Below are 25,800 nucleotides of genomic sequence, written 5' to 3'. Positions count from 1 at the left end.
GCATGAACCTGAGGAACTTTATCTGTTTAAGAACAAAGTAACAGCCAACAGATAGGAGCCAATATTGAAGAATCCAAAGTAAGTGAACGTGAACCTTGTATGACACCTTTTCATTTACGTTCATATATGGGAAGGGGATGAAGAGGCAAACTTCCAGTTATAAAATAATTAAGTCGTGGGGATGCAACATACAGCATAGGGAATAGAGTCAACAATATTTTAAGAACTTTGTATAATGACGGATGGTAACTAGACTTACCGTGGTGATTGCTATCTTCATAATGTATAAAAATATCAAATCACTATGTGGTACACCTGAAACTAATATAATAAGTCAATTATATTTCAATTAAAAAGAAATAACATGTGCTGGGGAAAAAAAAGAATGAATAGGAAAACCAAATATAAACCACTGAAAAGCCACAAAAATATCAAAAATAGTATTAATAAGATGGGCAAAAGTAATGCAATTTAGGAAAAGCTTTTTAGGCATCTCCGTTTTCAAAAAAAATTCTGTGAGATTTAAAAAAAAAACTTGTAGCATATAAAAAACTGTATTTATAAAATACAACAATCCAAAAGCTCTTTGATTTATATGCCATCAGTGGAGCTAATCATGTAAAAATCTGATAACTGATACGTGTATAATTCTCATTAAACTATCCCAATGCACCAACTTCATTAAAATAGCACTAAATGCTCCTAAAATGTAAAAATATAAGATTGACACAATGACAAACACCTATTTATTGTATTACATACAAGCCTGAAATGTTAAGTAGATATTACAGATCCCAAGAAAATTACATTTCAGATTCTCAAAATGTCCTGCTGGTGCTCTGACAACTAAAACAAGCCACCAGAGGGCTTTTAGAGGGTTGTTTTTTTTTAAGAGGGTTTTTTTTTTTTTTTTCAAAATTCATAAAAAAGCAACACGTGGGGGATATAAAATACATAAAATACAAAACTTAGAAGTTTATTCAAAATTCTTTTGAATCCCTAAGGTGGCTGTAAACAGTCGGTTTTTACATGTTCATAGCTTAAAGGAATTTGAGTATCACAGTTTATGTGGATTTCTGCCCAGGAAGCCCACCAATGCTACACAGTAGTTTCGTGTTTCCATAATCCAGTCCTCACATTGCCAGTGCTATCCATACCCAGCAAGGGTCCATCCTGCCCAGTGCTTTTGATTGGTCCGTTCTGAATGGCTAAGTTGAGGCCGTAAGACTTCTGCTGACTTTCAAGTTCAACTACAGTTGGCTTCCTTAATGCATCTTTTTTACTACTAGTTGAAACAGGCTTTTCAAAATTCCTGCTGCTTTTGGGAAGTGTGCTACAAGCATCACTGCTATCTTGTTGAGGCGGGTTGTACTGTCTCTCTCTGTAGGCTAAGTAAGCCCTTCGACTCCGAGAGTGTCCTTCATTACTGCCCGGCCGGCTTTTCGACAGGCCATTCTGCACGCTGCCTTCCACGCTCGTGGGGACGTCATACGCATATTCTCTTAGGACTGTGAGTCTGCTGGCCCGGTGCCCTTTACTTCTGTTTTTATGATGGCGGCTTGGGTGTACGTTTGTTCGAAACGGAACTTCTAAAGGCGCCACATGCATTTTAATATCATTGTCCATCGAATGCTCCGTCAGACTATTGTCAAGCTGAGGCGTGGCGTTCAAAGGTAGAGAGTTGGCATGGCACTGAGCTGCAGCAGCCTGCAAGTTTGTTAATTTGCAGCCCTGGGAGGAGTTTTTGAAGCTCGAGGCACTCTTGTTTGTGCATGAAGATTCTGTGCTGCTGTTGGTGCACTTGGGGGCCTCCCCGCTCGGCCCACTGGAGCTGGGGGGCTGCACATTGACCTGGACCGAGTACGCGCTCCGGCCCGGACAGCAAGTCATGATCCATGCGAGCCGGACGTCCTCCCTGTTGACACAATGGTGAACCACGATGAATGCACTGAGGCTCAAACACGTGGCTCCGAAAAAGAAGCTAAAAACCAAGTCTAAAGGGTAATACAAAGAAACAGCCAAGGCCCCAAACATCCACAAAGCGACATATAAGAGCAAGGTAAGGCTGGCTCCCAAAAGCTGAGAGTGGAAAGTATGCTCATTTTCCAGGGCTGATGTCGAGATGAGGGAGACAGACAGGGAATCCTGATGATTTACTTCGCCATTTTCATTGGCTGCCAGCCTCTGCTGCTCCTCACTGGGTTCCTTCAGCTCGTATTTGCGCTCAGGATGTCTTTTCAACTGAATAAATATGCTTAGAAAGTACATACAGTTTACAAAAGTGATGAAGCTGGCAGGCCCGTAGAAGGCTCCCAAGGAGGGTTCCCATGCCATCCAGCAGCTAGGAAAGAAAATGGGGAACCAGCTCAGATGCTACACATGTCAACACACCGTGTAAGAAACTGCAGTAAACTTTAGTGCTTCGGAAACAGAAGAGAAGCAATCGACTCAGGTACGCAGAGGACACTAAATACTCACTAGGGCGCGTTTGGCCGACTACCGTAATTCTTGATGTTTGCCGCCGCTGTTATGCCACAAACTATCACGGGTATACCGCCACCGATCAGGTAAAACCTAGAAAGGGCAGTGATGGAAATAAGAGCACATCAATCCAATTCATTAAGGTGGATACCTCACAGTATCTCAGTACTGCAGAAGTTATTCCTTAAAGATTCATCACTAGTCCAATAATGCATTGAAGGTTAACACTTAAAGCCTGCTTTGTTAACACTAACATTTTTTAAAGTTCTTATTTACTTTGGATTTCTTTCTTTTAAAAAAGCGTATAAGGTTTCTGAGTTAAGGAAAGCTGATCAGCTCCTGCCACCCTGTGGACAGGCAAAGTAACAGTAAGCTACCACAGGTAGAGCTTCAGTTTATACTTTTTTCTTTTGGGGGAATGGGGCTTCTTTTAGATTCAGCTGATGAAGCAGAAAGTTAGTCCACTACATAATGGACTTTAAGATCTTACTGCGCCACAGGTCAGACTAAATATGTAATGACGTTATTTATTTATTAATGTCCGGCTAAACCTGCATATTCCAGGATGTTCTACTGCGGTGTGTGCTTATCTTCAGTCAGCTGAGATTGGGACAAGAAAGATACCTGGATCCCAGCAACGTCCTGCAGCACTCAGGCCCTTCCTGATCCCTTGCCCACAGACTAGCTGGTGCAGGAAGAAATGAGGGAGACAGAGTGGCTGGTCCTATGAAGAACAACTTTTTGCGGGGAGGTACAGCTTCTTTGAGTTCTCTGAAAGGAGAACAGGGAACGTCCTACCCCGGCTAGCTACCCCTGGGTACAGCCAATCTTAATTCTGTATTTGCCAGGTTCAAAGACACAGTCCAAATGCTAACTGGCTGGATAAAGGCAATATTCGTAACACATTTTCCATACATTTTTTCTTAGTCATGCTCACAGGTACTAAAATCCTTCAATATGATATCACTGCTGAAAAAGACAGCTAATTACCCTATAAAACTATAACCCTGTCTTCTAATTTCACAGATTAGAGGCAGGCCAACGTCCGTGGCCCTGCCCTTCTTCCTGCTATGCTAATTCATAGCTGCTTCTTACCTGAAAAGAAGGCATCAGTTCACCCAAATTTATCTCGGGCTCCACATTCCTCTCTGCCACTCCTTCCCCACCCGACTCTGGGACTGCCTGTTACCAAATAACCCTTATTTTGCAGCTGTAAATCTTCTTCTCCACGGCATATTCCTTCCAGCCTATAAGTCTATTCACGTTTTCCCTATCTTCTAAAACTTTCCTTCAACCAGCACCTTCTTTCTTGCTCCCTTTGGTGACAAACCCCTGGAAACAATAGCACCAAGTGCCTCACCTTTGTCACCTTATTGTGAGATGAGGCTGCTTCCACCTACCATGCTACTGAAACCGCCCTCTCTGAGGCCAGCAGACTCAAGGCAAGCCCCACATCCACCTTCCAGGTAGCCGCAATGCTGGGGTTTCTTTAAGCTCAGGGACATGGGGGAAGGAGAGCATCCTAAAGCGTGCGCCTGCAGTGTCTAAAGCAAAGGGGGTACCTGCAGGTCACTAGGGACTGCACAGGCTTTGCAGCCCAAGCCGCCTTTTTGTTTTTAATCACCTAACAGAAAGGAAACCTAACAGAAACCTAACAGAAAGCTGCATGAGGATAGGTAGGATTCCTATCTCTTAGCCAAACGCCATCCCTCAGTTCCTTTAATACCACTGACAGGGGTGTCAAATCACATCCTGCAATCTGACCATGGCCCAGCACTCCTGCTGCCCCTTCCCACCCATGGAACCGCTCTCCCCCGAATCTTCAATGTTTTCTTTCAATTCTTCCCTTTATCTGCTATGGCCCACTGATACGGTCCAGGGATCATTCTTAACTAACTTTTCTCTAGGAGAGGTTGCTCGTTATCAGTGCTTCAACGAATACACGTGAAAACATCTCCTGTCCTGTCCAGAGTACACGTAGCTCGATTTCTCTGCTGAGCGCCAGACTCCCAAAATGTAAACTTTCCACGACAGAGTACTGGTGAGCCCACCTCCCCTGTGCTTACCCTCCCGGAGTTCCCGCATCTGCTTTTCCTCTATGATTTTCTCAGTTGATGGACGCACCATCTGCAGAGGGGCCTTAGCGAACTGGAGTACACACTCTGAAGCCACCTTCGAATCCTGGCACACACCCTCGAATCCAGCTGGCCAGCAATCCTGGAGAAACTGCCTCAGGTGTCTGAACACGTATCCTCTCTAATCTCCATGCCACTGTTCTAGCTGCAGTCCTCACGGGGACCCCCGAATGACCTCAGTGGAATTATTTATATATGCCCCCTACCCTCCAGCATTCCAATGTATAGCCCACATTTTAACCTGGCCCCCCACCAAGGCCTGAAACGCAGTTTTCACTCTGAATCCCACTACTGTACACTGTACACCCTAGGTTCCTGCCTCAGCCAAACTGCACTGCTCAAATTTGCTCAGCTCGCCAAGGGATCCTGTATCTGTAGTGCAACCTCCATCCCTTGTGCCGGTGGTCAAGCAACTCCTAATAGCCTACCATCCCCCCGCAGAATTAATGGCTCCTTTGTTGATACTTTCAAATAACACATCTCCACTCCAGCTCTTACACAGCTGCAGCGGGTTCTTCTTTCAGATTGTCTCCTCAGACTGTAAACCCCTCAAGGGCAGGAGGTTTTCCTTCAGTCCCTGGCCCAGGGCAAGGTACACATCCAGCATTCAACACACTCAGAGACACTGATCGACTGACTTCTACTCATCCAGCACAAGAATCCATTGACAACGGATTCAGATTGTAATGGTAGGAACAGCATGACCCCAAAACTGTCTTGTCTTTTGTAGAGAATAACCACATGGATATGTACTTGACTAGGTTAAAATCTATCCCATGACCTCAAGGAAATAGAAACAGCTCATATTTTCACAGAGCTTACTCTGTGGCCAGTACCATCTTAAGTGCTTTACAAAGTCAGTCACTTATTCCTCACAACAACTCTGTGAAGGAGAATCATTCCCACTTTGTATGAGACAGAAAGGCATAGAGAGGATACATAACTTCACAAAGCACTCCCAGTTGCAAGGCTACTTACAAGTCCATTTTTTTTACTTTCCAAAATTCACTGAGCAATTTTCTGTTATGACCATGCTTCATTAAATTTAAGATGTAATGGACATTTAACATAAAACAGTACACAAGATATTAGATACCTGAGCATTGGTCTTGGTGGAGGTGGCAGCTCATCAGGATCCTGGCATCTTTTAGCTTTTCTAGTGACTTGTTTGTAGATATTTCGAGCTGTCACTCCCACCCAGAGAACTGTAGCAAGGGTGGAATAATGAAGAATTATTCCAACCTAGAAAGAAGATTGAAGAATACATGAACTAAAACAAACAAAATCCCCCTTTACAATCATAAAGTACAGTAGCTGCCAGTAAACTTTATCAAAAAGATTGGTAAGTTACTTTTGAAAATCTGACTCAAAAACAGTATGAAGGTGTATTCTAATGATCAATTCCTTCACCTGCTGATAAAACAAAGAAAGCACTCTAACAGATGTATAAGAGGATCAAATCAACAGCTGGACCTAGGAGGCCCACAGACTACAACTTATACCCAAGATGACTCTAAATATATCACGGAATTCACTCCTGGACAATAAGCCAAAGACATGTTACTCATAGATGCTATGTTATAAATTAGAGTTGAGTTCCCAAATCCCATTTTAAGGAGGGATATAGAAGTCAAGGGTAACTAGAGGGTGGAAGTCACAGCACACAGAGTCAGAGACCTGAGTAGTTCTAATTCAAAGCTTTTATATATCAAAATGGTAAGTGAGCAATATAACAGATTGATTATTTTAAGTGAGTGAGCTCTGAAATCAACAAGTTTGCCTGGTTTTAAAACAAGAATCAACCCCTTATGACACCTTAGCAAGCTTGCATAACATTTCAAGCATTGTTTTCCTCATCTGTAAACTGAGAATATAAAACTACCATGAGGCTTTGAAAAAGACAGTCTATATAAAACATTTAGCACATCGCCTGGTCCCTGATAAGCAATTAAAAATACGGCAATATTTTTATTATTACTTATTAGGAGTATGGCTTTAAGAAAATAATGTCAACCTTACCGAAATTAATGTTTCTCATTTGAACAGTGGAAGGATTAGCAATAACCATCTCTAGGGATTTTGTAGGGACTGAATGGGCACAAGACCTGAGACATAATAAGTGCTTGATAAATGATGGATAATTGAAATATATTTAAATGACACCAAGTTTCTTCCCAGAGGGGTGATGAGGGGCATGTTTATCATGTAACCTGTGTTTGAAGCAACACCAGTTAAAGATAAAATTCTAGATGAAGATATGTATGGGGCTAAGAGAGGTTTAAAATCTGTTTTTAAAAAAATAAGTACGTGGGTCATTGGAGCAGAAAGGACATAGTTCAGCTTTCTTATCTAACTACTTACTATCTTTTTGATTCTTTCTTCTTACACAATGATTACAGGTAAAATTCTATTAATGAAAAGCTCCAAGGGGAAAAAAAATTTGCTTTTAAAGGATGGCTCTCCAATTTCAAGAAAATCAAACTGATTGACATTATCAAACCTAGGTCAGTAACAGAAGCATTTAGACTGCTGCCTAAGGCTCATTTTAATGAGAACCGATCTGCAGTTAAACGTGGTGTCATAAAAGCTCAGGTATTATTTTGCAGGGCAAGATACTAGGGTGGTCACTGTCCTCTTAATGACTGGAAGGGCTAGGAGGGTGGATCCAGCCCGGCCAAACCAGAGCGGTCAGAGTATCTTCTTATTAAGAAGAAAAGTGGCTCCTTGGTTCTCGTTAGTTTTACTGACTGCACTATAAAAGCAAAATTTACAGATATAAGTGGAACAAATAGCATAAAATAACCCTTTGAGCTACCTGGAGTCACACGAAATATTGTAAATAAAAATAGTATCCTTGGATTTGGTGCATAGAAACCAAACATTCAAAACAAATCACTGATATTGACTCAAAATGGTATACTCTACTGTTGCTAGTTTTCTCTGACACAGAGGTCAAAAGAATGAGACAGGGCTGTAAATAAGTTTAAAAACAGAAGTTAAAAATACTTTCAACGGAGGTGCAAGATGGAGAATTTTCTTGTTTTAGATCTAAGAGGTAAAACTCAACCTTTAGATTTTGAAGTGTTTCTTATGGCATTTCAAAACATGCAGAAGAAGTTTGCACACCTGAAAGATACTGAAGTCTTCTAGTTAAACAATTATTACCAATAGTGGAATTTCAGGAGTCTGACGTCACCTGCTAACAGTCACATAAGCAAATCACCGAATATTCCACAAGAACCAGAATAAAGTAGCAGGCACTGAGAACTAGCAGAGAGGGTGTTCCTGTCTTTTGAAAGGAGGGAGGTGCTTCCTATTTTATTCTCCATCAGACACTTGGGCTATACTTGAAATATAACCTCACTGTCACAATTTCTTCCAAATAAACAAGAAATACATGTGGGAAATCTGTAACCAGTTTGGAAATAAACAATCTAATTCATTAGGGCATGTAGACAATTCATTAAATGCAACAGATTAGAACTGAAGAAAGTCACCTTACCTCAGGGACGACAATAACCAAAGTTGCAAAATGGATACAAAATACTCATCCTGAACAGTCGCACTTTATATACTCGTTACCTAACCATAAACTGCTCACATACCAGAGACCAGACATTGTAACAATTGGACTTTTAACCACCAATAAAACTGCAATCATACAGCATGCACAGCCAAGTGTGCAAAAACTGATCTTTAATAGTCAGATATGAATATATATAAAAATTAAGAGCTTCCACTTTTGAACGCCTGCTATGTATCCCAAAGTGTATCAGACAATTTTGTGCATGCTTCTATTTCATCCTCTTAGCATCCCCATTCATTTAGCGTTACAGACAAGGAGGCTGAGGCTGAAAGAAGTTAAATCATCCACCAGAGGTCACATGGTCAGTGGCAGGGCTGCAACTCATAGTAGACCCCTCTACTCTGCGGGTCCTCTCTAAACAGGCAAGCACAGTTATTGGGGTGGGGTGGGGGACAGGACACACAGAGTCAAAGAGACTGTCGTCTGAATCAGGCCTCTGCCACCCAAAGGCCCTAGTGACTTGGGGCAAGTTTTTTCAATTCTCTAAGACTCAATTTCTGTACTAATAAAATCTGTGAGTAAGAAATACTTCCTAGGGTTAATATGAAATTTAAGATGACAAACTTGCAGTAGTTGGCAAGTAGAAAGCTCTTAATATCCACGGGTTTAATCTTTCCCGATGCATCTCACATGCCACTGCAGCGGTCCTCTGGATAAAAGACATCAGAGAACACCTGAGAAGGTCAGCTGGCACGATATTTAATAGATTAAATCATGAAGTGGTAGAGCAACAAGGTAACTTAAATAAGATCCAGCCAAATCCTTTCACTGCAGAGCTAAGGAAACCAAGGACCGGAAAATTAACGCTCAAGCAGTTATTCGGCAGCCCGGCACGACCCAGAACCCAGATCCTTTCCCACCTTGAGTCAACAGCCCCTTCTACTCTATCACTCAGCTTCTCCATTCTCCTTTGGATCCTCTTGCAAAAAGAGAGTTCAAGGCTATAGAATGTGTCCACGGCACCACCCAGAACGGATGACAAAAGCAGCAGAGGGGGAAGTACCTGGCCGGTGGGGCATTTAATAACCTCAACCAATCACTTCGGGGAGGAACCTGTATTAGAACCTGTCCACACTGTTCATAAAATACGTGAGCTCTGAAACGGAGAGAAGCCAAATCTACACCGATCATGTGCACATACAAAAACTGCCTGTGAAAGGTGGACACTTTAGGGTTCAGTTTTAGAGGTGGAAGAAGAGCCCAAGAAACATGAAGCCCCTACTAAGGTTAGGCAACTAGTCATACGGGCTGTTCCGGCAGACACAGCTGGCTACTAACTGAATTAAGTATTAGAATAACAAAGTGAAGTAAGTCATGTCTGGGTCAAAAATAACAAGAATGATGTTATGTCTTTCACAGAGGAAGGAAAGAACACTGTTAAAAAGAAAAAAAAGAACAGAAGAAAACAACATATAAAACCTGTCCATCCCCCACCCTAGCTTTTCTGGGTAAATCCTTAACTAACAGACATCTGTTATTGAGACTCTAATAACTCAGTGCAATTCCTGCCCTTTTCATTCTAGAAATGGTACAAAATACCATTCAGGATGATGAAAGGCAGTCATCTTTACTATGGCCTCTTTCTGTTCATTTCCTTAGTGAAATAAATTTGTCTATTCCAAGAAATCAATGAATATTTTTAGATAGAACTGAGACTATTACTACCATTGTGTGCTGAATACACTCCTAATTGTTCATGCTCAAAACAGCTCCAGGTGGAATGATTTCTACTATTAGCAAACAGAGGCCTTTTTTGTTCATTTATCCAATATCTGCTGAGCACCTACTATGCGTCAGGTCTTACACTGATTCTTGGATAAACACTGGTGAATCGAATCAATATAATTCCCGCTCCTGTAGAGCTCTGAGTCCAGAGACAACAAACAGGTAAACAACAGTCAGTCACAAAGTTTTGCAGGCACCATGGAATTTTAATAAGCACCAGAGGATAATGAGGGGAGGGGGGTGGAGGGACTGCATCTCTGAAACAGTGACAGTAAACTGAGACCTACAAAGTAAGTGGGAGTGGGCCAGGTAAAGAAGGGGAGAAAGACTGAGAAAAGAGAAGCACTGTTTTTTGTACATGTATTAAGTTGGTCTGAGATCCGTTACCTAACTTCTCATAGGCTCCCTAACAAATTTGTTTTCAGATGCATAGTAATGGCCTGAAACAGGGAAATATTCTGCACTGCTAAGAGGTAATTATATCAATAACAATAGTAGTAATAGCGTCTAACTGAGCATTTACTGTATGCCAGGCACTCCTGAGTCATTTAATCCACTCAATTCTTATGTGCGCGCACGCACGCGCGCATACATACTTTCAACTGAATCTCATGAATACAATATTGGATTAATCATCAGCCTTAGGTTAATGACCATCCTAATGACTGGGCCAAGCACAAAAGCATAGCCTGCCTTTATTTAGTTATTTAATTACCTATTGCTAATAATAGGTGTCCAAGAATCTTTCAATAAGACAAAAAGTAAGATCTTGACAAAAACCTGTATCAAACCATATGGTCCCCTTCACCCAAGGTAATCATCACCCTGTATCCTGTGTTTATCATCCCTTTGCTTTCCTTTTTTATACAGTTTTGTTGCACTTACATATTTTCATTAAAAGTGTGCTGTTTCATTTTAGTTACATTCACCTTTATTTTAAAAAAAGATAGCAGGGTGAATGTCACTTACGGGACTTAATTTTTCACTTATATTCCTGAGATTGACTCACACTGCTATGCCTTGTTGTAATTCATTAATTTTGACTCTTGTGTAATATCACCGTTTATTCATTCACCCTCTCAGTGATCGACACTGGGGTTGCTTCCAGGTTTCTGCTACTGTGTAGAGTGCTGCTATGAATATTCACAGGCACACGCCTGTTCCACGTGTGTCAGCTCACTCTGAGCCCAGGAGTGGGACTGTAGGTCCAGGGTGTGTGAATGCTTACCTTTAGAAGGTAAAGCCTCCTGGAGTCATCCGCTTACATTCCCACCATGTATAAATAAAACATGTGGATCCACATGTTCTTCAATACTTGGCATTGTCAGGCTTAATTTTTCTGACAGAAAAACGCATAGTATGGTAGCTATCTGAATTTGCATCTCCGTGACCACCAATGCCATGGAACATCTCTTCAGGCGTACCCTGGCCCTGTGTTTACTCTGCTGTCTGTCATTCTCGCCACTTTTCCACGGTGCTGTGTGTGGCATTCTCACTGATTACAGTTTTTAACATATATATATATTTTTTTTATTCTAATGCTCTGTCAGTGGTTATGTATTGGGAATAGTTTCTTCTAATTTGAAACTTGCCTTTTCACTTTCCTTAGGAATCTTAATTTTTCAAAAAGATCTCATTTTTAATTTAGTTCAATGTATGTCCTTTCTAGTCATATTTAAGAAATCCCTCCTTATCCCAAGGATTATGCTATTTTCTAATATAAATGTTCACTCTTTGGTTTGGACTTATGTAAGTTTTTAATTTACCCAAAGTTGACTTTTTAAAAATGGCTTGAAGTATAGATCCATTTTAATCTTTTTCCAGATGGATTTCCCCAGCTCCCTTAACTGTACAGTGGTCTGTCTTTACCCAACTGATGAGGCAAGTAACCGCTGTCTTGTACCAAAGCTTGCGTGGGTCTGCTTCCAAGCTTGCTCTTCTGTGTTGGTCAATTTACCCATCCCTACACCAAACACTACAGTTTTAACTACAACAGCCTCAAAAGTTTGGATCATTAGAAGTCTTCCTATTCTACTATTTTCCAGAAGTGTCCTAGCTATCTTTGGTTCTTCTTTACTTTCATATAGATTCAAAGACCATTTTATTGAGTTTCATGAAAAATTCTCTTATCTATAGGTTAATTTAGGAGGAACTGCCACCTTTCTGATTTTAATTCTTCCTATTCTTGGACCTAATGTATCTTTCCATTTATTTAGGTCTTCTTTAATATATAATAAATTTTTACCTGCAAATCTTGAACACTTTTTATTATTTCGAAGTACTTGATATTTTTTGATACTATATAAACGATACCTTCTCATTGTTTTCCCATAGTTGCATTTCTGCATACTAGCAGCAAAATTTTGTACATTAAACTACATTTTAAAAAAACTACATTTACTTTTGCTAAACTTTCCTATTTTTTTCAAATAATTTACCTGGAAATTATTTTAGCTTTTTTAATATAAATAATCACATCATCTGACAACAACTCGATTATTATTCCCAATTTACAGGTGAGAAAACTGAGACACAAAAATGTTACATATTGAAATCGGGATCTAGAAAAGATAATTGTATTCCTATGTTCACTGCAGTGTTACTCACAACATCCAAGAGTTGGAAACAATCTAAATGTCTATCGATAAAGAAAATGTGATGTATACATGCAACGGAATATATACTCAGCCATAAAAAAGGAAATCCTGTCGCATACTACAACATGGATGAACCTTGAGGACATTATGCTAAATGAAATAAGGCAGTCACAGAAGGAAAAATACTGCATCATTCCACTTATATGGGGTATTTACATAGTCAAGCTCACAGAGACAGGAAGTAGAACGGTGGCTGCCAGGAGCTGAGGGGAGGGGGAAATTGAAGGTTGCTGATCCGTGGGTATAATTTCAGTCATGCAAGATGAAAAAGTTCTAAAGATCTGCTGTACAACATTGTCCTTATAGTTAATAACTGTACTACACACTTAAAAATTTGTTAAGAGGGTAGATCTCATTATGTGCTTTTCTGCAATAAAAAAAAGTTAAATAAATTGCCCATAGAAACACTGGAAACAGGAGAGCTGAGATCCAAATCTAGGTAGTCTGAACTCAATACTCTGTGACACTGCTTGCTATCATGTACATAGAAAAGAGTATGCAAATAAATAAAATTTTACATATTTCCTATTCACATATTAGTTTTGATTTTTTATACTTACACTGCAAAAATACTGTTTACTAAGGCTACATATGTAATAATTTATTTGAAATTAAGAGTTGACCATATTTTTAAATTCTTTATATGTACCACAGGTAAAAAGTTTCTCATTTTTACATCTTACAGTTAAAATTTTTTCTAATTCCTACTATTTTCATAAATAGATAAAATAATTTTTAAAATCCTACTGTCGGAAAATGTCACTTCTCTTTCAATCATAGTCAGGATTTTATAAATTTTTTTAATTAAATGTTTGGCATTATAACAGGCATGACAAGTAGCACAAAATTCCCCAAGACAAAAAGACAAGCTCCATAAGTCATATATTCAGTTGTGAAACGATAATTCAGAATTTGAAGTATACTGGTAAACTGTTTAAGTGACATACAGTTTGACTTTAATTAGCTAAAGAAAAAAGCTTTAAAGAAACAATTTTCCTTTTATAGTTAATGAAACATGACATTTCTAATAGCAAATTTTTTTCATTTCAGTTTTTTACTTTGACTTACTGCTTGGCAGACGCTGGCATTTCTGGTTTGAGTTACTCCTCCCACAAAGATCACACATGTCAGAAAAATATGAAAGCATAAGTTCACAAGCATGTGCCAGCCTTTGAGACTGATTCTAATCAAACTGTTAAAAGAAAAGGGAAAAAATAAGACCCAGGTTAGTATACTTGAAGCTGGACATCTTCAAGTTAACATTTCCAACTCATAACAGGCCAGATGTAAACGTTTAAACATTTTATTAAAACATACTATCAGACACACACACACAAACACACACAAACACACACACACACACACACACACACACACACACACACACACAGGGTTTGAGAAATCACTCAATACAGTTTCTTAACATTTAACTTTGCAGTACAGTAAAAAAGACAAGTCAAATGGAACTACTACATCCACTAAAGGCTAAACAAAATCTCCATAATAAGAAATATGTGAGCTTTTGTTAGTTACAATGTCTTATGACAGATGGATTACTTGTTTGCTTCCCAGAGATTTCTGCAAGGTGCCAAGCTCTATTTTTCCTGACTTACTAGGATAACATGGTCTAAATGCCCAGTGCATTTCTTCCTGGCCTTTCATAATGAAATGCTGAAGTCTCTCTTTTTTACATCAAAATCTCCTTGTTTCTTAACTAAATATCAAGAAATGTCACATATGTCCAGCTTAAAGAGGAAAATACATTCTAGCAAAACCTCTTGTAAAGTGAATTTCTGCTTAGAAAATCCTTTCAGCTCATTATTTCTCACCATAAAATAAAAATTTCTGTAGCTTTGCCTCCAATTAACAAAAACCATATCCCACACTTAAATTCCACAAACATTCTTAAATGCTGTCTATAAAAAAGAATATCACAACAGGCAAGAATTTATAAAACAGAAATAATACCACAGTCTGGTTCTGGGAGACACATCTGCAGGTAACCAGGCTCCACCTTATCTCCCCCCCATGCCCCACCCCCCAGCCACCAACACAGACTTCCCATATTCTTTCCCAGGTACAAACCCAGCAAAGTGACTGAGTGCTGTAGAAGATGAATTTACCATCACAGGCACTAATTATTTATGTCTTGAATTGCATGAAGTGAAGAAGGCCTGTAGGTATTCTGAAGTAATCGTCCTTACTTTGGAAGGATAGCATGGTATTAAACTCAGTTTTATCCTAATTAAATGTGAAATAAACTCCACAGACCTCTATTCACAAAGTGTTATTTCTTACCTGTGATGGTATATGTAACTGACGATGACCACTAAGAGGCAGAAGAGAAGAATGACAGCCGTGGTATAGACCACAGGGTGCAAGAGATTGGCTGCCTGGGTATAGAGTTCAGATCCCGTCAAATCCTAAGGGGGGGAAATGAAAGCATTATTCTAGGAGCACTTCTCTGGACATCTAGTTACTGAGATTTTCTCAGTGACTAAAACCTACCGATAAACAGAACTCTGGCCCTTACATCTCTTCATTTTATTCAAGGACTATGGTTCACGCTATTTTCCTCACACATTACTTTGCCCTCCTAACTCCCATGTGTTAACTACTCATGCAGTGTGTGTATACACATACACTCACACATACACACACACTCTTGTCTTACCATAGACCATCTGCTTTACAAATCTGAATACTGACTCTCCTATGAGGGTAATGGAGAGAGAACAGCAGTGATTTAGAAGGGCAACCACAGACTTCATCCTTTTTGATGCCCTTTCACCCACTTATCACTCTGTGCATTCACCAGCTGATAAAGCACAAAGCAGCAGCATCTTCAAGTCAATAAAGCCTAAATAGATCTCTCTAACCTCCCACAGTCAAGTTCAACAAATATGAATGAACCAGACATGGTGCAAAGCACAGGGACAGAGTGGTAAACCGTGGTTCTTGCCCTTGAAGAGCTGAAAGTCACAGGGCACTAAGATGCACAATCAGATCACAGTAATGTTTGATGAACAAGAGAGCAGCCCGGTGATGGGAGCAAAGAGGTCAAAGATCAGTTAACAGTAAATAATAATAGCAAATCACTTACATAGCATTTACTATAATCCAGGCACGGTGCCAGCACCTTACACAGAGTAAACCTATGAGCTGGGTATATTGTTAGCCCATTTCATAGCCTGAAAAACTGAGGCACAAAGAGGTTAAGTGCTGGGAAGGAGGATTAGATCCAAAAGAGCTTGGTTACCAAGGTTGTGATCCCAAAACCAAGGCAGACAGTGCCTTCCTAAAATGAAAACAGTGGATAGCTTAATGCTTCCTTCCTTATAAAGGACCAAAGCAGGCTGGGAGGACGCCTGCACCCAGGCCGGACAACCAGGGTTTCAGGGTCAAAGCTGTAGATTTACCAGATCCTAGCACTAAACTCTCTTTCTAAACTGATTCTGAAAGCTGCAAATTGGTCAGCTGGATGTGAGAAGGCGTTCATAATGGGTGCACCTCCAATCCGGAAGTTCTTGAGACAATTCCGGAAACTAGAAAAACTAGATGAAAGACAGGAGGGAATGGGTGACAGAGAAGGACATTGAAGACGGGCTCAACGGAGTAGGGAAGGAAGCAGCACATTTTCCCATAGAAGAATCAGAGACTGACTGTATAATTACAGATCCAAAAAGATCCTATTAGAACACCTTAACAAGCCCCTCACCGTAACAAATTACGAACAGAGGCCACGGAGCCTGACAAAAATCAGAGTTAATGGGCAACTGTGAGATACCACACAGAAAACTGCATTCCAGCCCAGGCACTCGACCCCACTGTGATGAGTCTCGAACATACAGTCCTTCTCTTTATTCGATAAATGTTAACTGGGTACCCACGATGGCAAGGCGCTACGCTAAGCACTGGGCATCAGCTAAATGCAGGACCCTCCAGGGCTGACAGTCTATAAACTAAGACTCGAAAAGGAAAATACAAGACAAAAGCCTACCGCCACCATTCTGAACCTGCCCTTGTGAGATGCCCGCGGGATCGGTCTATGGTACACAGCTTCAAGGTACTTGCATTCTGCTAAAAGTCCAGAATATTAGAGGAGAAATTCAAAAACTACTAGGGCAACTGGAACCAGTTAAACGCTAGCTGGAGTGCACACATTTCCCCTCGCTTCTATGAAAAGCTCCTCTTCCCATGTAGACTAAATAATTGAGGATAAACTTTCAGTGTCCAGAATGTGGTCTCTAGACTCTTTCCGTGCGCTGCCTGCTTTCCATTTCCTCCAGGAAATGTTCAAGAATACGTCACCACTTACTAGCTGTATGATTTGGGGCAGTTACTGAGATGGAGATACCACAATTATCTCATCTGGCAGGATCTGAGGAAGGGGCAGAAGGTGTGTACGCGTGTCTTCCACCAGCCTTTGCAGAGAATAACAAGACACAGGCGGCTGGATATTATCTAATAAAACATCAAAGTGCCAGCTCAGTTCTCAAAATATGTCATATACAATATTTACATTTAAAAGAAATTAGGGCTTCCCTGGTGGCGCAGTGGTTGGGAGTCCGCCTGCCGATGCAGGGGACACGGGTTCATGCCCCGGTCCGGGAGGATCCCACATGCCGCGGAGTGGCTGGGCCTGTCAGCCATGGCCGCTGAGCCTGCGCGTACGGAGCCTGTGCTCCGCGACGGGAGAGGCCACAACAGTGAGAGGCCCGCGTACCACAAAAAAATAAAAAAGAAATCAGTCGTTTTTCAAAAGCCAAATGTGATATAGTATGAGAAAGAAGCTAGATGTTGACACAGAGGACCCAGACTCTTAAAATTCCAAGGTAGGACTGCAGGAAGGAGCAAGTACTATTGACTGGTCACACAGAGCACTGCTTCTGCAGGGGCATTTTTGTTGTCACAACAAACTGAGCTTCCCAAGTGAAAGAGAACCTCTACTGAGAAAATGACCTTTGGAAAGGTGTGAAGAGCCAGAGAGTAAAACGGTTTAGGCTTTGCGGGCCAAGAGCAAATTGAGGCTATTATGCAGGTACTTGTTAACCACTTAAAATATAAGCATTAAAAAATTAAAAACCACTCCTAGCTTTCCAGCATTTAGAACATCAAGCAAACAAACAAATGGCAGCTGACTGGAACAGGCCTGTGGGTCAAATGTCTGCCAGGGTTTGCAGACCCGCTGCCCAGTATAAAGGAAACAGATCAAGTTAAGAAAAACCTCCTATCTTGATGACAAAAATACAAGAGAATACTATTTAAAATAACTGCGAAGATCGGGATAGGAAAGAAGAGAAGTTAAAGATTAAAACAAAAGAGGTAAAGTAGAAATCCGAATCAAAATGATTTTCAATTACATCGGTCAACAATATAGGCTTTGTGATACTATAACGAAAACATTGGTGAATGGGGTCAAAAGGTACAGATTTCCAGTTATAAAATAAAGTCCTGGCAATACAGCATGCAGTATGGGGATTATACTTAATAATACTATATTGCATATTTGAAAGCTGCTAAAAGAGTAGATCTTAAAAGTTTTCATCACAAGAGAAAAAAATTGTAACTGTATGGTGATGGATGCTAACTAGGCTTACTGTGGTGATCATTTTGCAACATACACAAATATCAAATCGTTACACTGTATACCCGAAACTAATACAATGCTGTATGCCAATTATACCTCTACTTTAAAAAATTCAGTATCTACCTGTACAGGGAGAGGAGGTGACATCTCCAATACCCTCAAATCCTATAATTTCACTGCTACCTATGATTCTTGCTTTCACTCTTTCTCTTTTTATAAATGAAATCACTTATATTAAAAGAATTACTAAATACATGGTCCATAAATGGCCACTAGGAGACACCCATGAGAAAAAAAGTAGAAGTGTCATTCAGTTTGCAATATAGTGATATATAAGATAGGAAAAGTCTGTGCCTCTGGTGCTTACTCAACAGTCCATCACTAAATGGTGATCCTAGTCACTCTCTTTTATATGGTGCAAAGTTTAAGAAAATAGGCCAGAAAACGGAAAGTAAAGTTTTCCACCAAAATAAACTGCATCAATTCAGAGAATATTAGAATACCAGAAAGTATGTTAAAAACTGCAAAGATAGTTATTATTAAGGAACTGAATAAATGGAAGAAGAGTTTTTGAAATTCTTTGTTTACTTGACAGAGATTCACACATTTACAAGGGTTTACTTTTAGCCTAAGAATTACTAAATATGAAATTACTGGCAGTTTTAAATAATTCGTTATCATCATATCAATAATAAGAATAATTATAAATCAGTAATTGTTTAAACTCACCAGGATCTGAATAATGGAAGGAAGTCCAAAGAAAAACATCTCAGGGTACCCTCTGTTTGTCAGAGTATAAGTATTTTGAAGAGTTTGACAATAAAATAAAATTTTAAAATAGATCTGAAATCAAAAATGTAAAAAAACCCACAAAAAAACAAAAAAAACCCCAAGACTATGACGTCTATGTTGCTTTTAATTTTTCCCCTAAGAAACAAAGCATAACTTAAAGATTTTAATCCTCCTACCATACACCATACACAAAAGTCAAGTCCAATTAAATCACAGACCTAAATGTGAAAGGTAAAACACACTTAAAGCTTCTTAAGGCAAACAAAGGAAAATATCTTCATGATTTGGGGGTAAGCAAAGATTTCTTAAATAGGACATAAAAAAGTACTACTAAAAAAATTTAGAAAAATTAGAAACTCTGCTCATAAAAAGACAACATTAAAAGAAAAAGGCATGTGTATGGACTGAACGTGTCCCCCTCACAAAATTCGTATGTTGAAATCTAACCTTCAATGTGACGTTATTTGGAGATGCTGCCTTTGAGAGGCGATTAGGTCATAGGATGGAGCCCTTATGAACAGGATTAGTGTCCTTTTATAAAAGAGACACCAGAGAGTTCCCCTGCCCCTTCCACCATGAGAGGACACAGAGAGAAGACAGCATCTATGATCAGGAAGCCAGCCCTCATTAGATACTGAATCTGCTAGCTTCTTGATCTTGGACTTAATTAAGCCTCCAAAACTGTGAAAAAAAAATTTCCGCTGTTTGTAAACCATCTACTCTGTGGTATTCTGTTCTGGCAGTTGAATTGATTAAAACAGGCATGAACTGAGAGAAGACATTTGCAACACATAAATCCAACAAAGAGCTCCTATTCAGAACTCATGAAGAATTCCTATAAACCAGTAAGAAAACAACAGACAACCAAATTAAAACTGGCAAGACTTGAGCAATAACTTCACAAAAGGGCATACCCAAACTGCCAATATGAAAATGAAGAGGTACTCAACATGATTAGTCACCAAAGAAAGGCAGATTAAAACCACAATGATCAATCACAACACAACCACTAGAAGGCAAAAACTAAAGATTGACAATATCAAGCATTGACAATGATGTGGAGCAATTAAAACTCATTACTGGTGAGACTGTAAACCAATAAAACCACTTTGGTCAATTGCATGGCATTACCTACCAAAGCGTATGGGTGCCTAGAACCTAGCAATTCCACTCCTGAATGCACACGTCCATCAAAAAACATGTGCATGCATATATACAATGGAATATTACTCAGCCATAAAAAGAAACGAAATTGAACTATTTGTAAACAGGTGGTTGGACCTAGAGTCTGTCATACAGAGTGAAGTAAGTCAGAAAGAGAAAGACAAATACCATATGCTGACACATACATATGGAATTTAAGAAAAAAAAAATGTCATGAAGAACCTAGGGGTAAGACAGGAATAAAGACACAGACCTACTACAGAATGGACTTGAGGATATGGGGAGGGGGAAGGGTAAGCTGTGACAAAGCGAGAGAGTGGCATGGACATATATACCTGCCAAACGTAAGGTAGATAGCTAGTGGGAAGCAGCCGCATAGCACAGGGAGAACAGCTCGGTGCTTTGTGACCGCCTGGAGGGGTGGGATAGGGAGGGTGGGAGGGAGGGAGACGCAAGAGGGAAGAGATATGGGAACATATGTATATGTATAACTGACTCACTTTGTTATAAAGCAGAAACTAACACACCATTGTAAAGCAATTATACCCCAATAAAGATGTTAAAAAATTTAAAAAAAAACAACAAAAAACATGTGCATGAATATTTACAGCAGCTTTTTCTTGATACCAGATCCTTGCAACAACCAAAATACCCATCAACAGTAGAATGCACAAATTTTGATATCTTTGCACAATGGACTACTATGCAGCAAAAAAAAAAGAATAACCTGCTGCCACATGAAAAAACGAAGATGAATCTCACAGATGTAATGATGGGAAAGAAACCAGACACAAAGAGTGCAAGCTATACATTTCCACTTATATGGAACTGGAAAAACTTATCTACAGTGATAGACATCAGAAGGGTTATCTCTTGAGATGACAATGGAAATTAACTAGAAAGAAACATACCAGAGCCTGTGAGTGCTCAAGTAAAAGTCTTTATCTTGATGGCAGCTAAATATGTGTTCACAGATAAAAATATCAAGCTATATAGTTAAGATCTGTGCACATCGCTCAATTAGCTCAATTTAACGAAAAAAGGAAAAGTGTTGGTCCCCCTTTGATTACCAATTCTACTTCATATAATTTATCCTGCAGATTTTCTAATGTGTAAAATAATTTTGTACACGGAAATTATTGGAAACAAATAAAATTGAGGAATATGCAAATAAATTATGGTGAGATCATAAAATAATATTCAGAGGTGAAAAAGAATGAGAAAGTTTTTTAATACTGATATGGAAACTTTCAGAAAGGAAATTTAAGAAGACATTTAAGAAGACATTTCTGGAGCCTGAATTCCAATTCCAACACTAACTACCTTTGAAAACTTGGTCATGGTCCTTAGCCTCTCTATGCCTTGGTTTCTCCACCTGTAAACTGGGGGCAATAATAGTAGCAGGATACTTCATGATGTGGTCATGACGACCAAATAGGTTAATGCACGTAAAGACTTGAGAGCACCTGGTATATAAATGCTTAATGAAAATTAGCCACTGCCATCCCCACCCTCATATCATCCTAAAAATACCACCTTCATAAGATATCAGCAGCAGCATAAGATATATTGTTCCATGGACATCATTATCATTTTCATAAGATATACTGCTTCCCGGAAAAAAAGCATGGTTTAGAACGTTTGTAGCATGCAACCTTCGTGTAAAAATGGAAGAAAATAGGACCATGTATTCATTTTGTTGTAATATACATGAAAATCTCTTCAATAATCTGTAAAAAACTAATCAGGGGTTACCTATTTTGTGGAGAAGAGGTGATAAGACAGAGGGTTGGGAGTTCAACTTTTCACTGTACATCAGTGTTAGAAATAACTGAAACATTTGATCCATGAGAATGTAGTACCTGCTTAAGAATTATATAAACAAAAACATTGCTAGCATTCACGTTCAATTATAGAGTAAATGAAACCAAAGTTCACTTTCATTCAGCAAGTTTTATATAAACAAAGTTTAAAAACTAGACGTGTAAAAACAAACGAGTGCGCTCTGGTTTCATGTATTTCTAGGTGAATACAATAACAAAAGGGGAATCAAGGTATAGTGATTATTTTATCTTCACTACCATTACCAATTACCATTACCATTACCAATTAAGTAGTAAGTACTTAAGTAAGTACTTAAGTAAGTACTTACAATTAAGTAAGTACTTAATTAAGTAAGTACTTACAATTAAGTAAGTAAGTACTTAAGTAAGTATGGCCCTACTCATTCAGTTTTTTTGTTCCCTACTGACCCCAGCTCCTAGAAAGTTTCCTGCTCAATTGGCTACTTCCAATCGTATCATTCAAACAAACCCAGTTTCTGCTTAACTTTTTTCCTTGAGAACTTGGGATATAAATGGCTATCGCAGGATGTCTACTGAACCAAACTATGGTATCTCTTCGAGATTTACAAACAAATACATTCTTTTGTATCATTTTTTAAATACAAAATTATTTAAAACCAGAGCAGGAAAAGTTTTATGGGCTAGCTGCCAAAACAGGAATTTAGACGTGCTATATAAAACCCAATATTAAGGCAGTTTTCAAGAAAAATAGCATTTTACCTACTGTTCATAGTGTCAGGCAAGGAAAAACAGATGTTGACTTCTAATTTTTTAAAGCTATTTCTTCTATCTTAGGCATGACTTATTTAAGAGTATGTATGATTTCATTAACTTTGCCTTCATGTTTCATTAGCAACTCCAAAAATCCCATATACTAACTTTATTACAATTTTGTCAACAATTTCAGATACATCTCACCTTGCTGCCTCTAGGTGGCATAGCTATATTTAAGAAAAGCGAAAGGATATTCTTTGAAAATAGAAAAAAATCTTGGTGCTATTTCTTAGTTTTAAAGAATTGTGCATCACATTTTTTAAAAGATTAAAAGTATGAAAGATAAAAGAATAGCTTATTCCTTCAAGAAAAGGATTATACTAATTTAAATTGTTGAACAGCTAGGAAGTTCAAAAATAGATGTTTTAAACTGGTATTAAATTAAATAAAAATAAAAGTTTCACATGGTACAGTGTCATGTCTTTAACAATGAAGTTTATAAAATGCCTTTTGTGTGTGTCTGCGTTTCATTTCTCTTGCCCAACTTTTTCTAGTTAACTACTAAAAAAACTTCAGATGCTGCTGCATCTCTCTTACTTCTCCTTCAGTACTTCTCAGTTTCATGTTACTTTATAATCAAAACCTGAATGAGAAAACACTTTCAAAGTGAAAGAGAAAATGCTTCGTATTTTAATTACTACTTCAAGCTTTCTTTGAAAGGTGACTACAAAACAACAGAATGTGAACTTACAGAAACCAGACTCAGACTTACAGAAATCAAACATCTATTTGTGAAGAGTCCTAAACTATCAACACTAACTTTAAGCCCAAAAGGACAGATGACTGATACAAACACAGCTGAGTCTTTGCTAGTGTAGACTTTACCCACTGTCAGCTGGGCTGAGTAACACACACATTAATCCTTCTGCCCTGCCAGATAATCTACTTACTCCTCTGCTTGTCTGGGACACTAGGTAATGTATCCTAAGTTGAGGAGCAAAGAGAAAACTAAGACACAGAATTGAGGAAAATCTACTCTAATTCAAGCTTGCTTCAAGACCATTTCCAGTGGTAGACGCTCTTTTGTCTTTTTAAGAAAATAATACTTCACCTAAGGTAAAATATATCACGTTTCAAGATTATTTGGTGCTTTGATAAAATACTGTCTAGATGAGCTGGAGGCAGAAATCAGAATGCAGGCGTCCTCACTCCCAGGCTAGCCTCAAGCCATTGCTGGGAAATGTCCTTCACAGTCATCAGTAATTCCTTACGCTCTGAATGCATGTATACATACTCCAGGATGTTAGTATCTTATAATAACCACAATATGAAATAAAAACTAGCATGGCTAATTTCATAATTATCAACTCAGGAATCAGATTCACTTAAATGACTCATTAATAAAAAGATCCGTTCCTATACATTAATAACTGGTTATTCTACCAAAGATTAATAGACATGTAAAATGATAAATAACACAAGACATTAACACTGAAGATATTTGGGTCAATACTGTCACTTGCAGCAACTAAACTGAAATTATCACCATTACTCTAAATTCAAAAGGAGTCTAAAAATTATGATGTGTAGTGGGATAAGGCACTAGATGGCAAAGAAGGAAAACGTCTCACTGTTCACTGTGCATCTTTGGGCAAAACGAGTCACGCTTTCTGGGTTGACAGTTGGACTGCATACACCCAAGATGTTTCCAAATTTTAAGGTCAAGGTCTAGTTGAATGGATTTGCTTACAAATGTTACTGAAAATTCCTATGCCAAATTCAATCCCATACATTTCACTTCGTAGTAACTCAATTTCCCTTTAAACTCAGAATTACACCAAAAGTCGCCTCTTACTTAAAGAGAGCAATTATGTCAAAAGTTTTAAAAAAACAATCTTCATTTGAGCTTAACTACGCATAGGGAAAAATGAGAATACTTAAGTGTTTATGCATAACGTTAACGACTGCCGTACCATTAAAACCGCATAGTTACTAAGGGAGTAGCACTGAATGGTGGTGATATTTTCATCTGAGCAGAGTATACGGCACCCATTTGACGTCCAGCCTCCTTGTCCGTTCAGCAAATCAAAATCCCACTGGGCGGCCACAGGATCTGCTCCGTGCGCAATTCGACGCAGTGTCACATTAACAGGGATGTGGTGGGTATCGATGTTCACACCATCTGGAGGATATGGGAAATAGAAATATTTCTGAAACAAACTTCATAAACAATTAAATGTCAACTTATCCACGAATGGGAACTCTGCAAATACCTTTTCTTCACTAGTGACTCATTAAAACGAGAAGGAACAAAAATAAGCATCTTTAGGGACAGGGCATGATAAAGTCGTATTGTCCAGTGACTACAGGATGACATATGCCACAGACAAACCTATTTTGGTGAGAATCACTGGGGTAACCACTGTACGCCGTTTTCCATCATCGGCCAAATTCGTCGAATTCCCGGTGGCTGGAAAAAGCTTTCCATTGCGGAATGCGATGAGTTGAAGCTTATAGAGAGAGTCATCACTTGGTCTGACTTCTCTTTTTTGCTTTGGTGAGAAAAGGGAAGGAGGAAGCTGAATAGAAGCCTCTACAATAGTATTCTGAAAATATATTAAAAAAAAAAAAACAAAACAGAAACAAAGAAGAGTTGTCATATCAATAGGTAAAAACCAGGAGTATTTTAGATAGTTATGAATGTTGTCTAGTTATATGCTGAATATAGTTTTTAAAGGTAGGTATGTGAAATTTAATAGTTAGAACAATTTATCCGTTAAGTAAACATCATATAATAGCATAGAACAAAAGAAGTAGAAAATGAAGAGAAAAGCAAACTCTATTTCAGAGCGCTAAAGTAGTGAACAAAGGATTCTTTCAAGCTATAAAGTGAATTTTCCCGATAATGTACATTGCTGAAGTAGATAGCATTAAACAGAACAGGGATCCCAGTGACCACTCTCCACATGAATTTTACAATGACAAAATATGGTAAATGAGCACAAAGGGAGCATATCACAAATGTGAGTATAATTAATTTGGGCTTCTGAAACTTTAAGGTGATGTATGATGGATTCCAACTGTCAAACGACAGAAGAAAGAAATTATACAC

At 38.8% G+C, this 25,800-nt stretch overlaps 1 protein-coding gene across 1 annotated transcript in view; it reads right to left on the bottom strand.

Annotated features, from left to right (window-relative positions):
* Positions 1–734: 734 nt before the first annotated feature.
* ADGRA3 (adhesion G protein-coupled receptor A3) overlaps positions 735–25,800 on the bottom strand; it is a 61,504-nt gene continuing 36,438 nt past the window's right edge. The window contains exons 9-15 of the mRNA XM_082653686.1: positions 25,081–25,294; positions 24,662–24,870; positions 14,883–15,007; positions 13,653–13,776; positions 5,713–5,858; positions 2,479–2,574; positions 735–2,341 (exon numbers count right to left, since the gene is read on the bottom strand). Coding sequence (XP_082509812.1) covers positions 1,099–2,341; positions 2,479–2,574; positions 5,713–5,858; positions 13,653–13,776; positions 14,883–15,007; positions 24,662–24,870; positions 25,081–25,294 — 2,157 coding nt within the window. The 3' untranslated portion in view covers positions 735–1,098. The remainder of the gene's footprint in view (positions 2,342–2,478; positions 2,575–5,712; positions 5,859–13,652; positions 13,777–14,882; positions 15,008–24,661; positions 24,871–25,080; positions 25,295–25,800) is intronic.

This window comes from Grampus griseus, assembly GCF_964374135.1.
Source record: "Grampus griseus genome assembly, chromosome: 4".
Classification (NCBI taxonomy): Eukaryota; Metazoa; Chordata; class Mammalia; order Artiodactyla; family Delphinidae; genus Grampus; species Grampus griseus.
The sequence above is the reverse complement of the archived record's forward strand: the minus strand, read 5'-3'. Positions and strand labels throughout refer to the sequence as shown.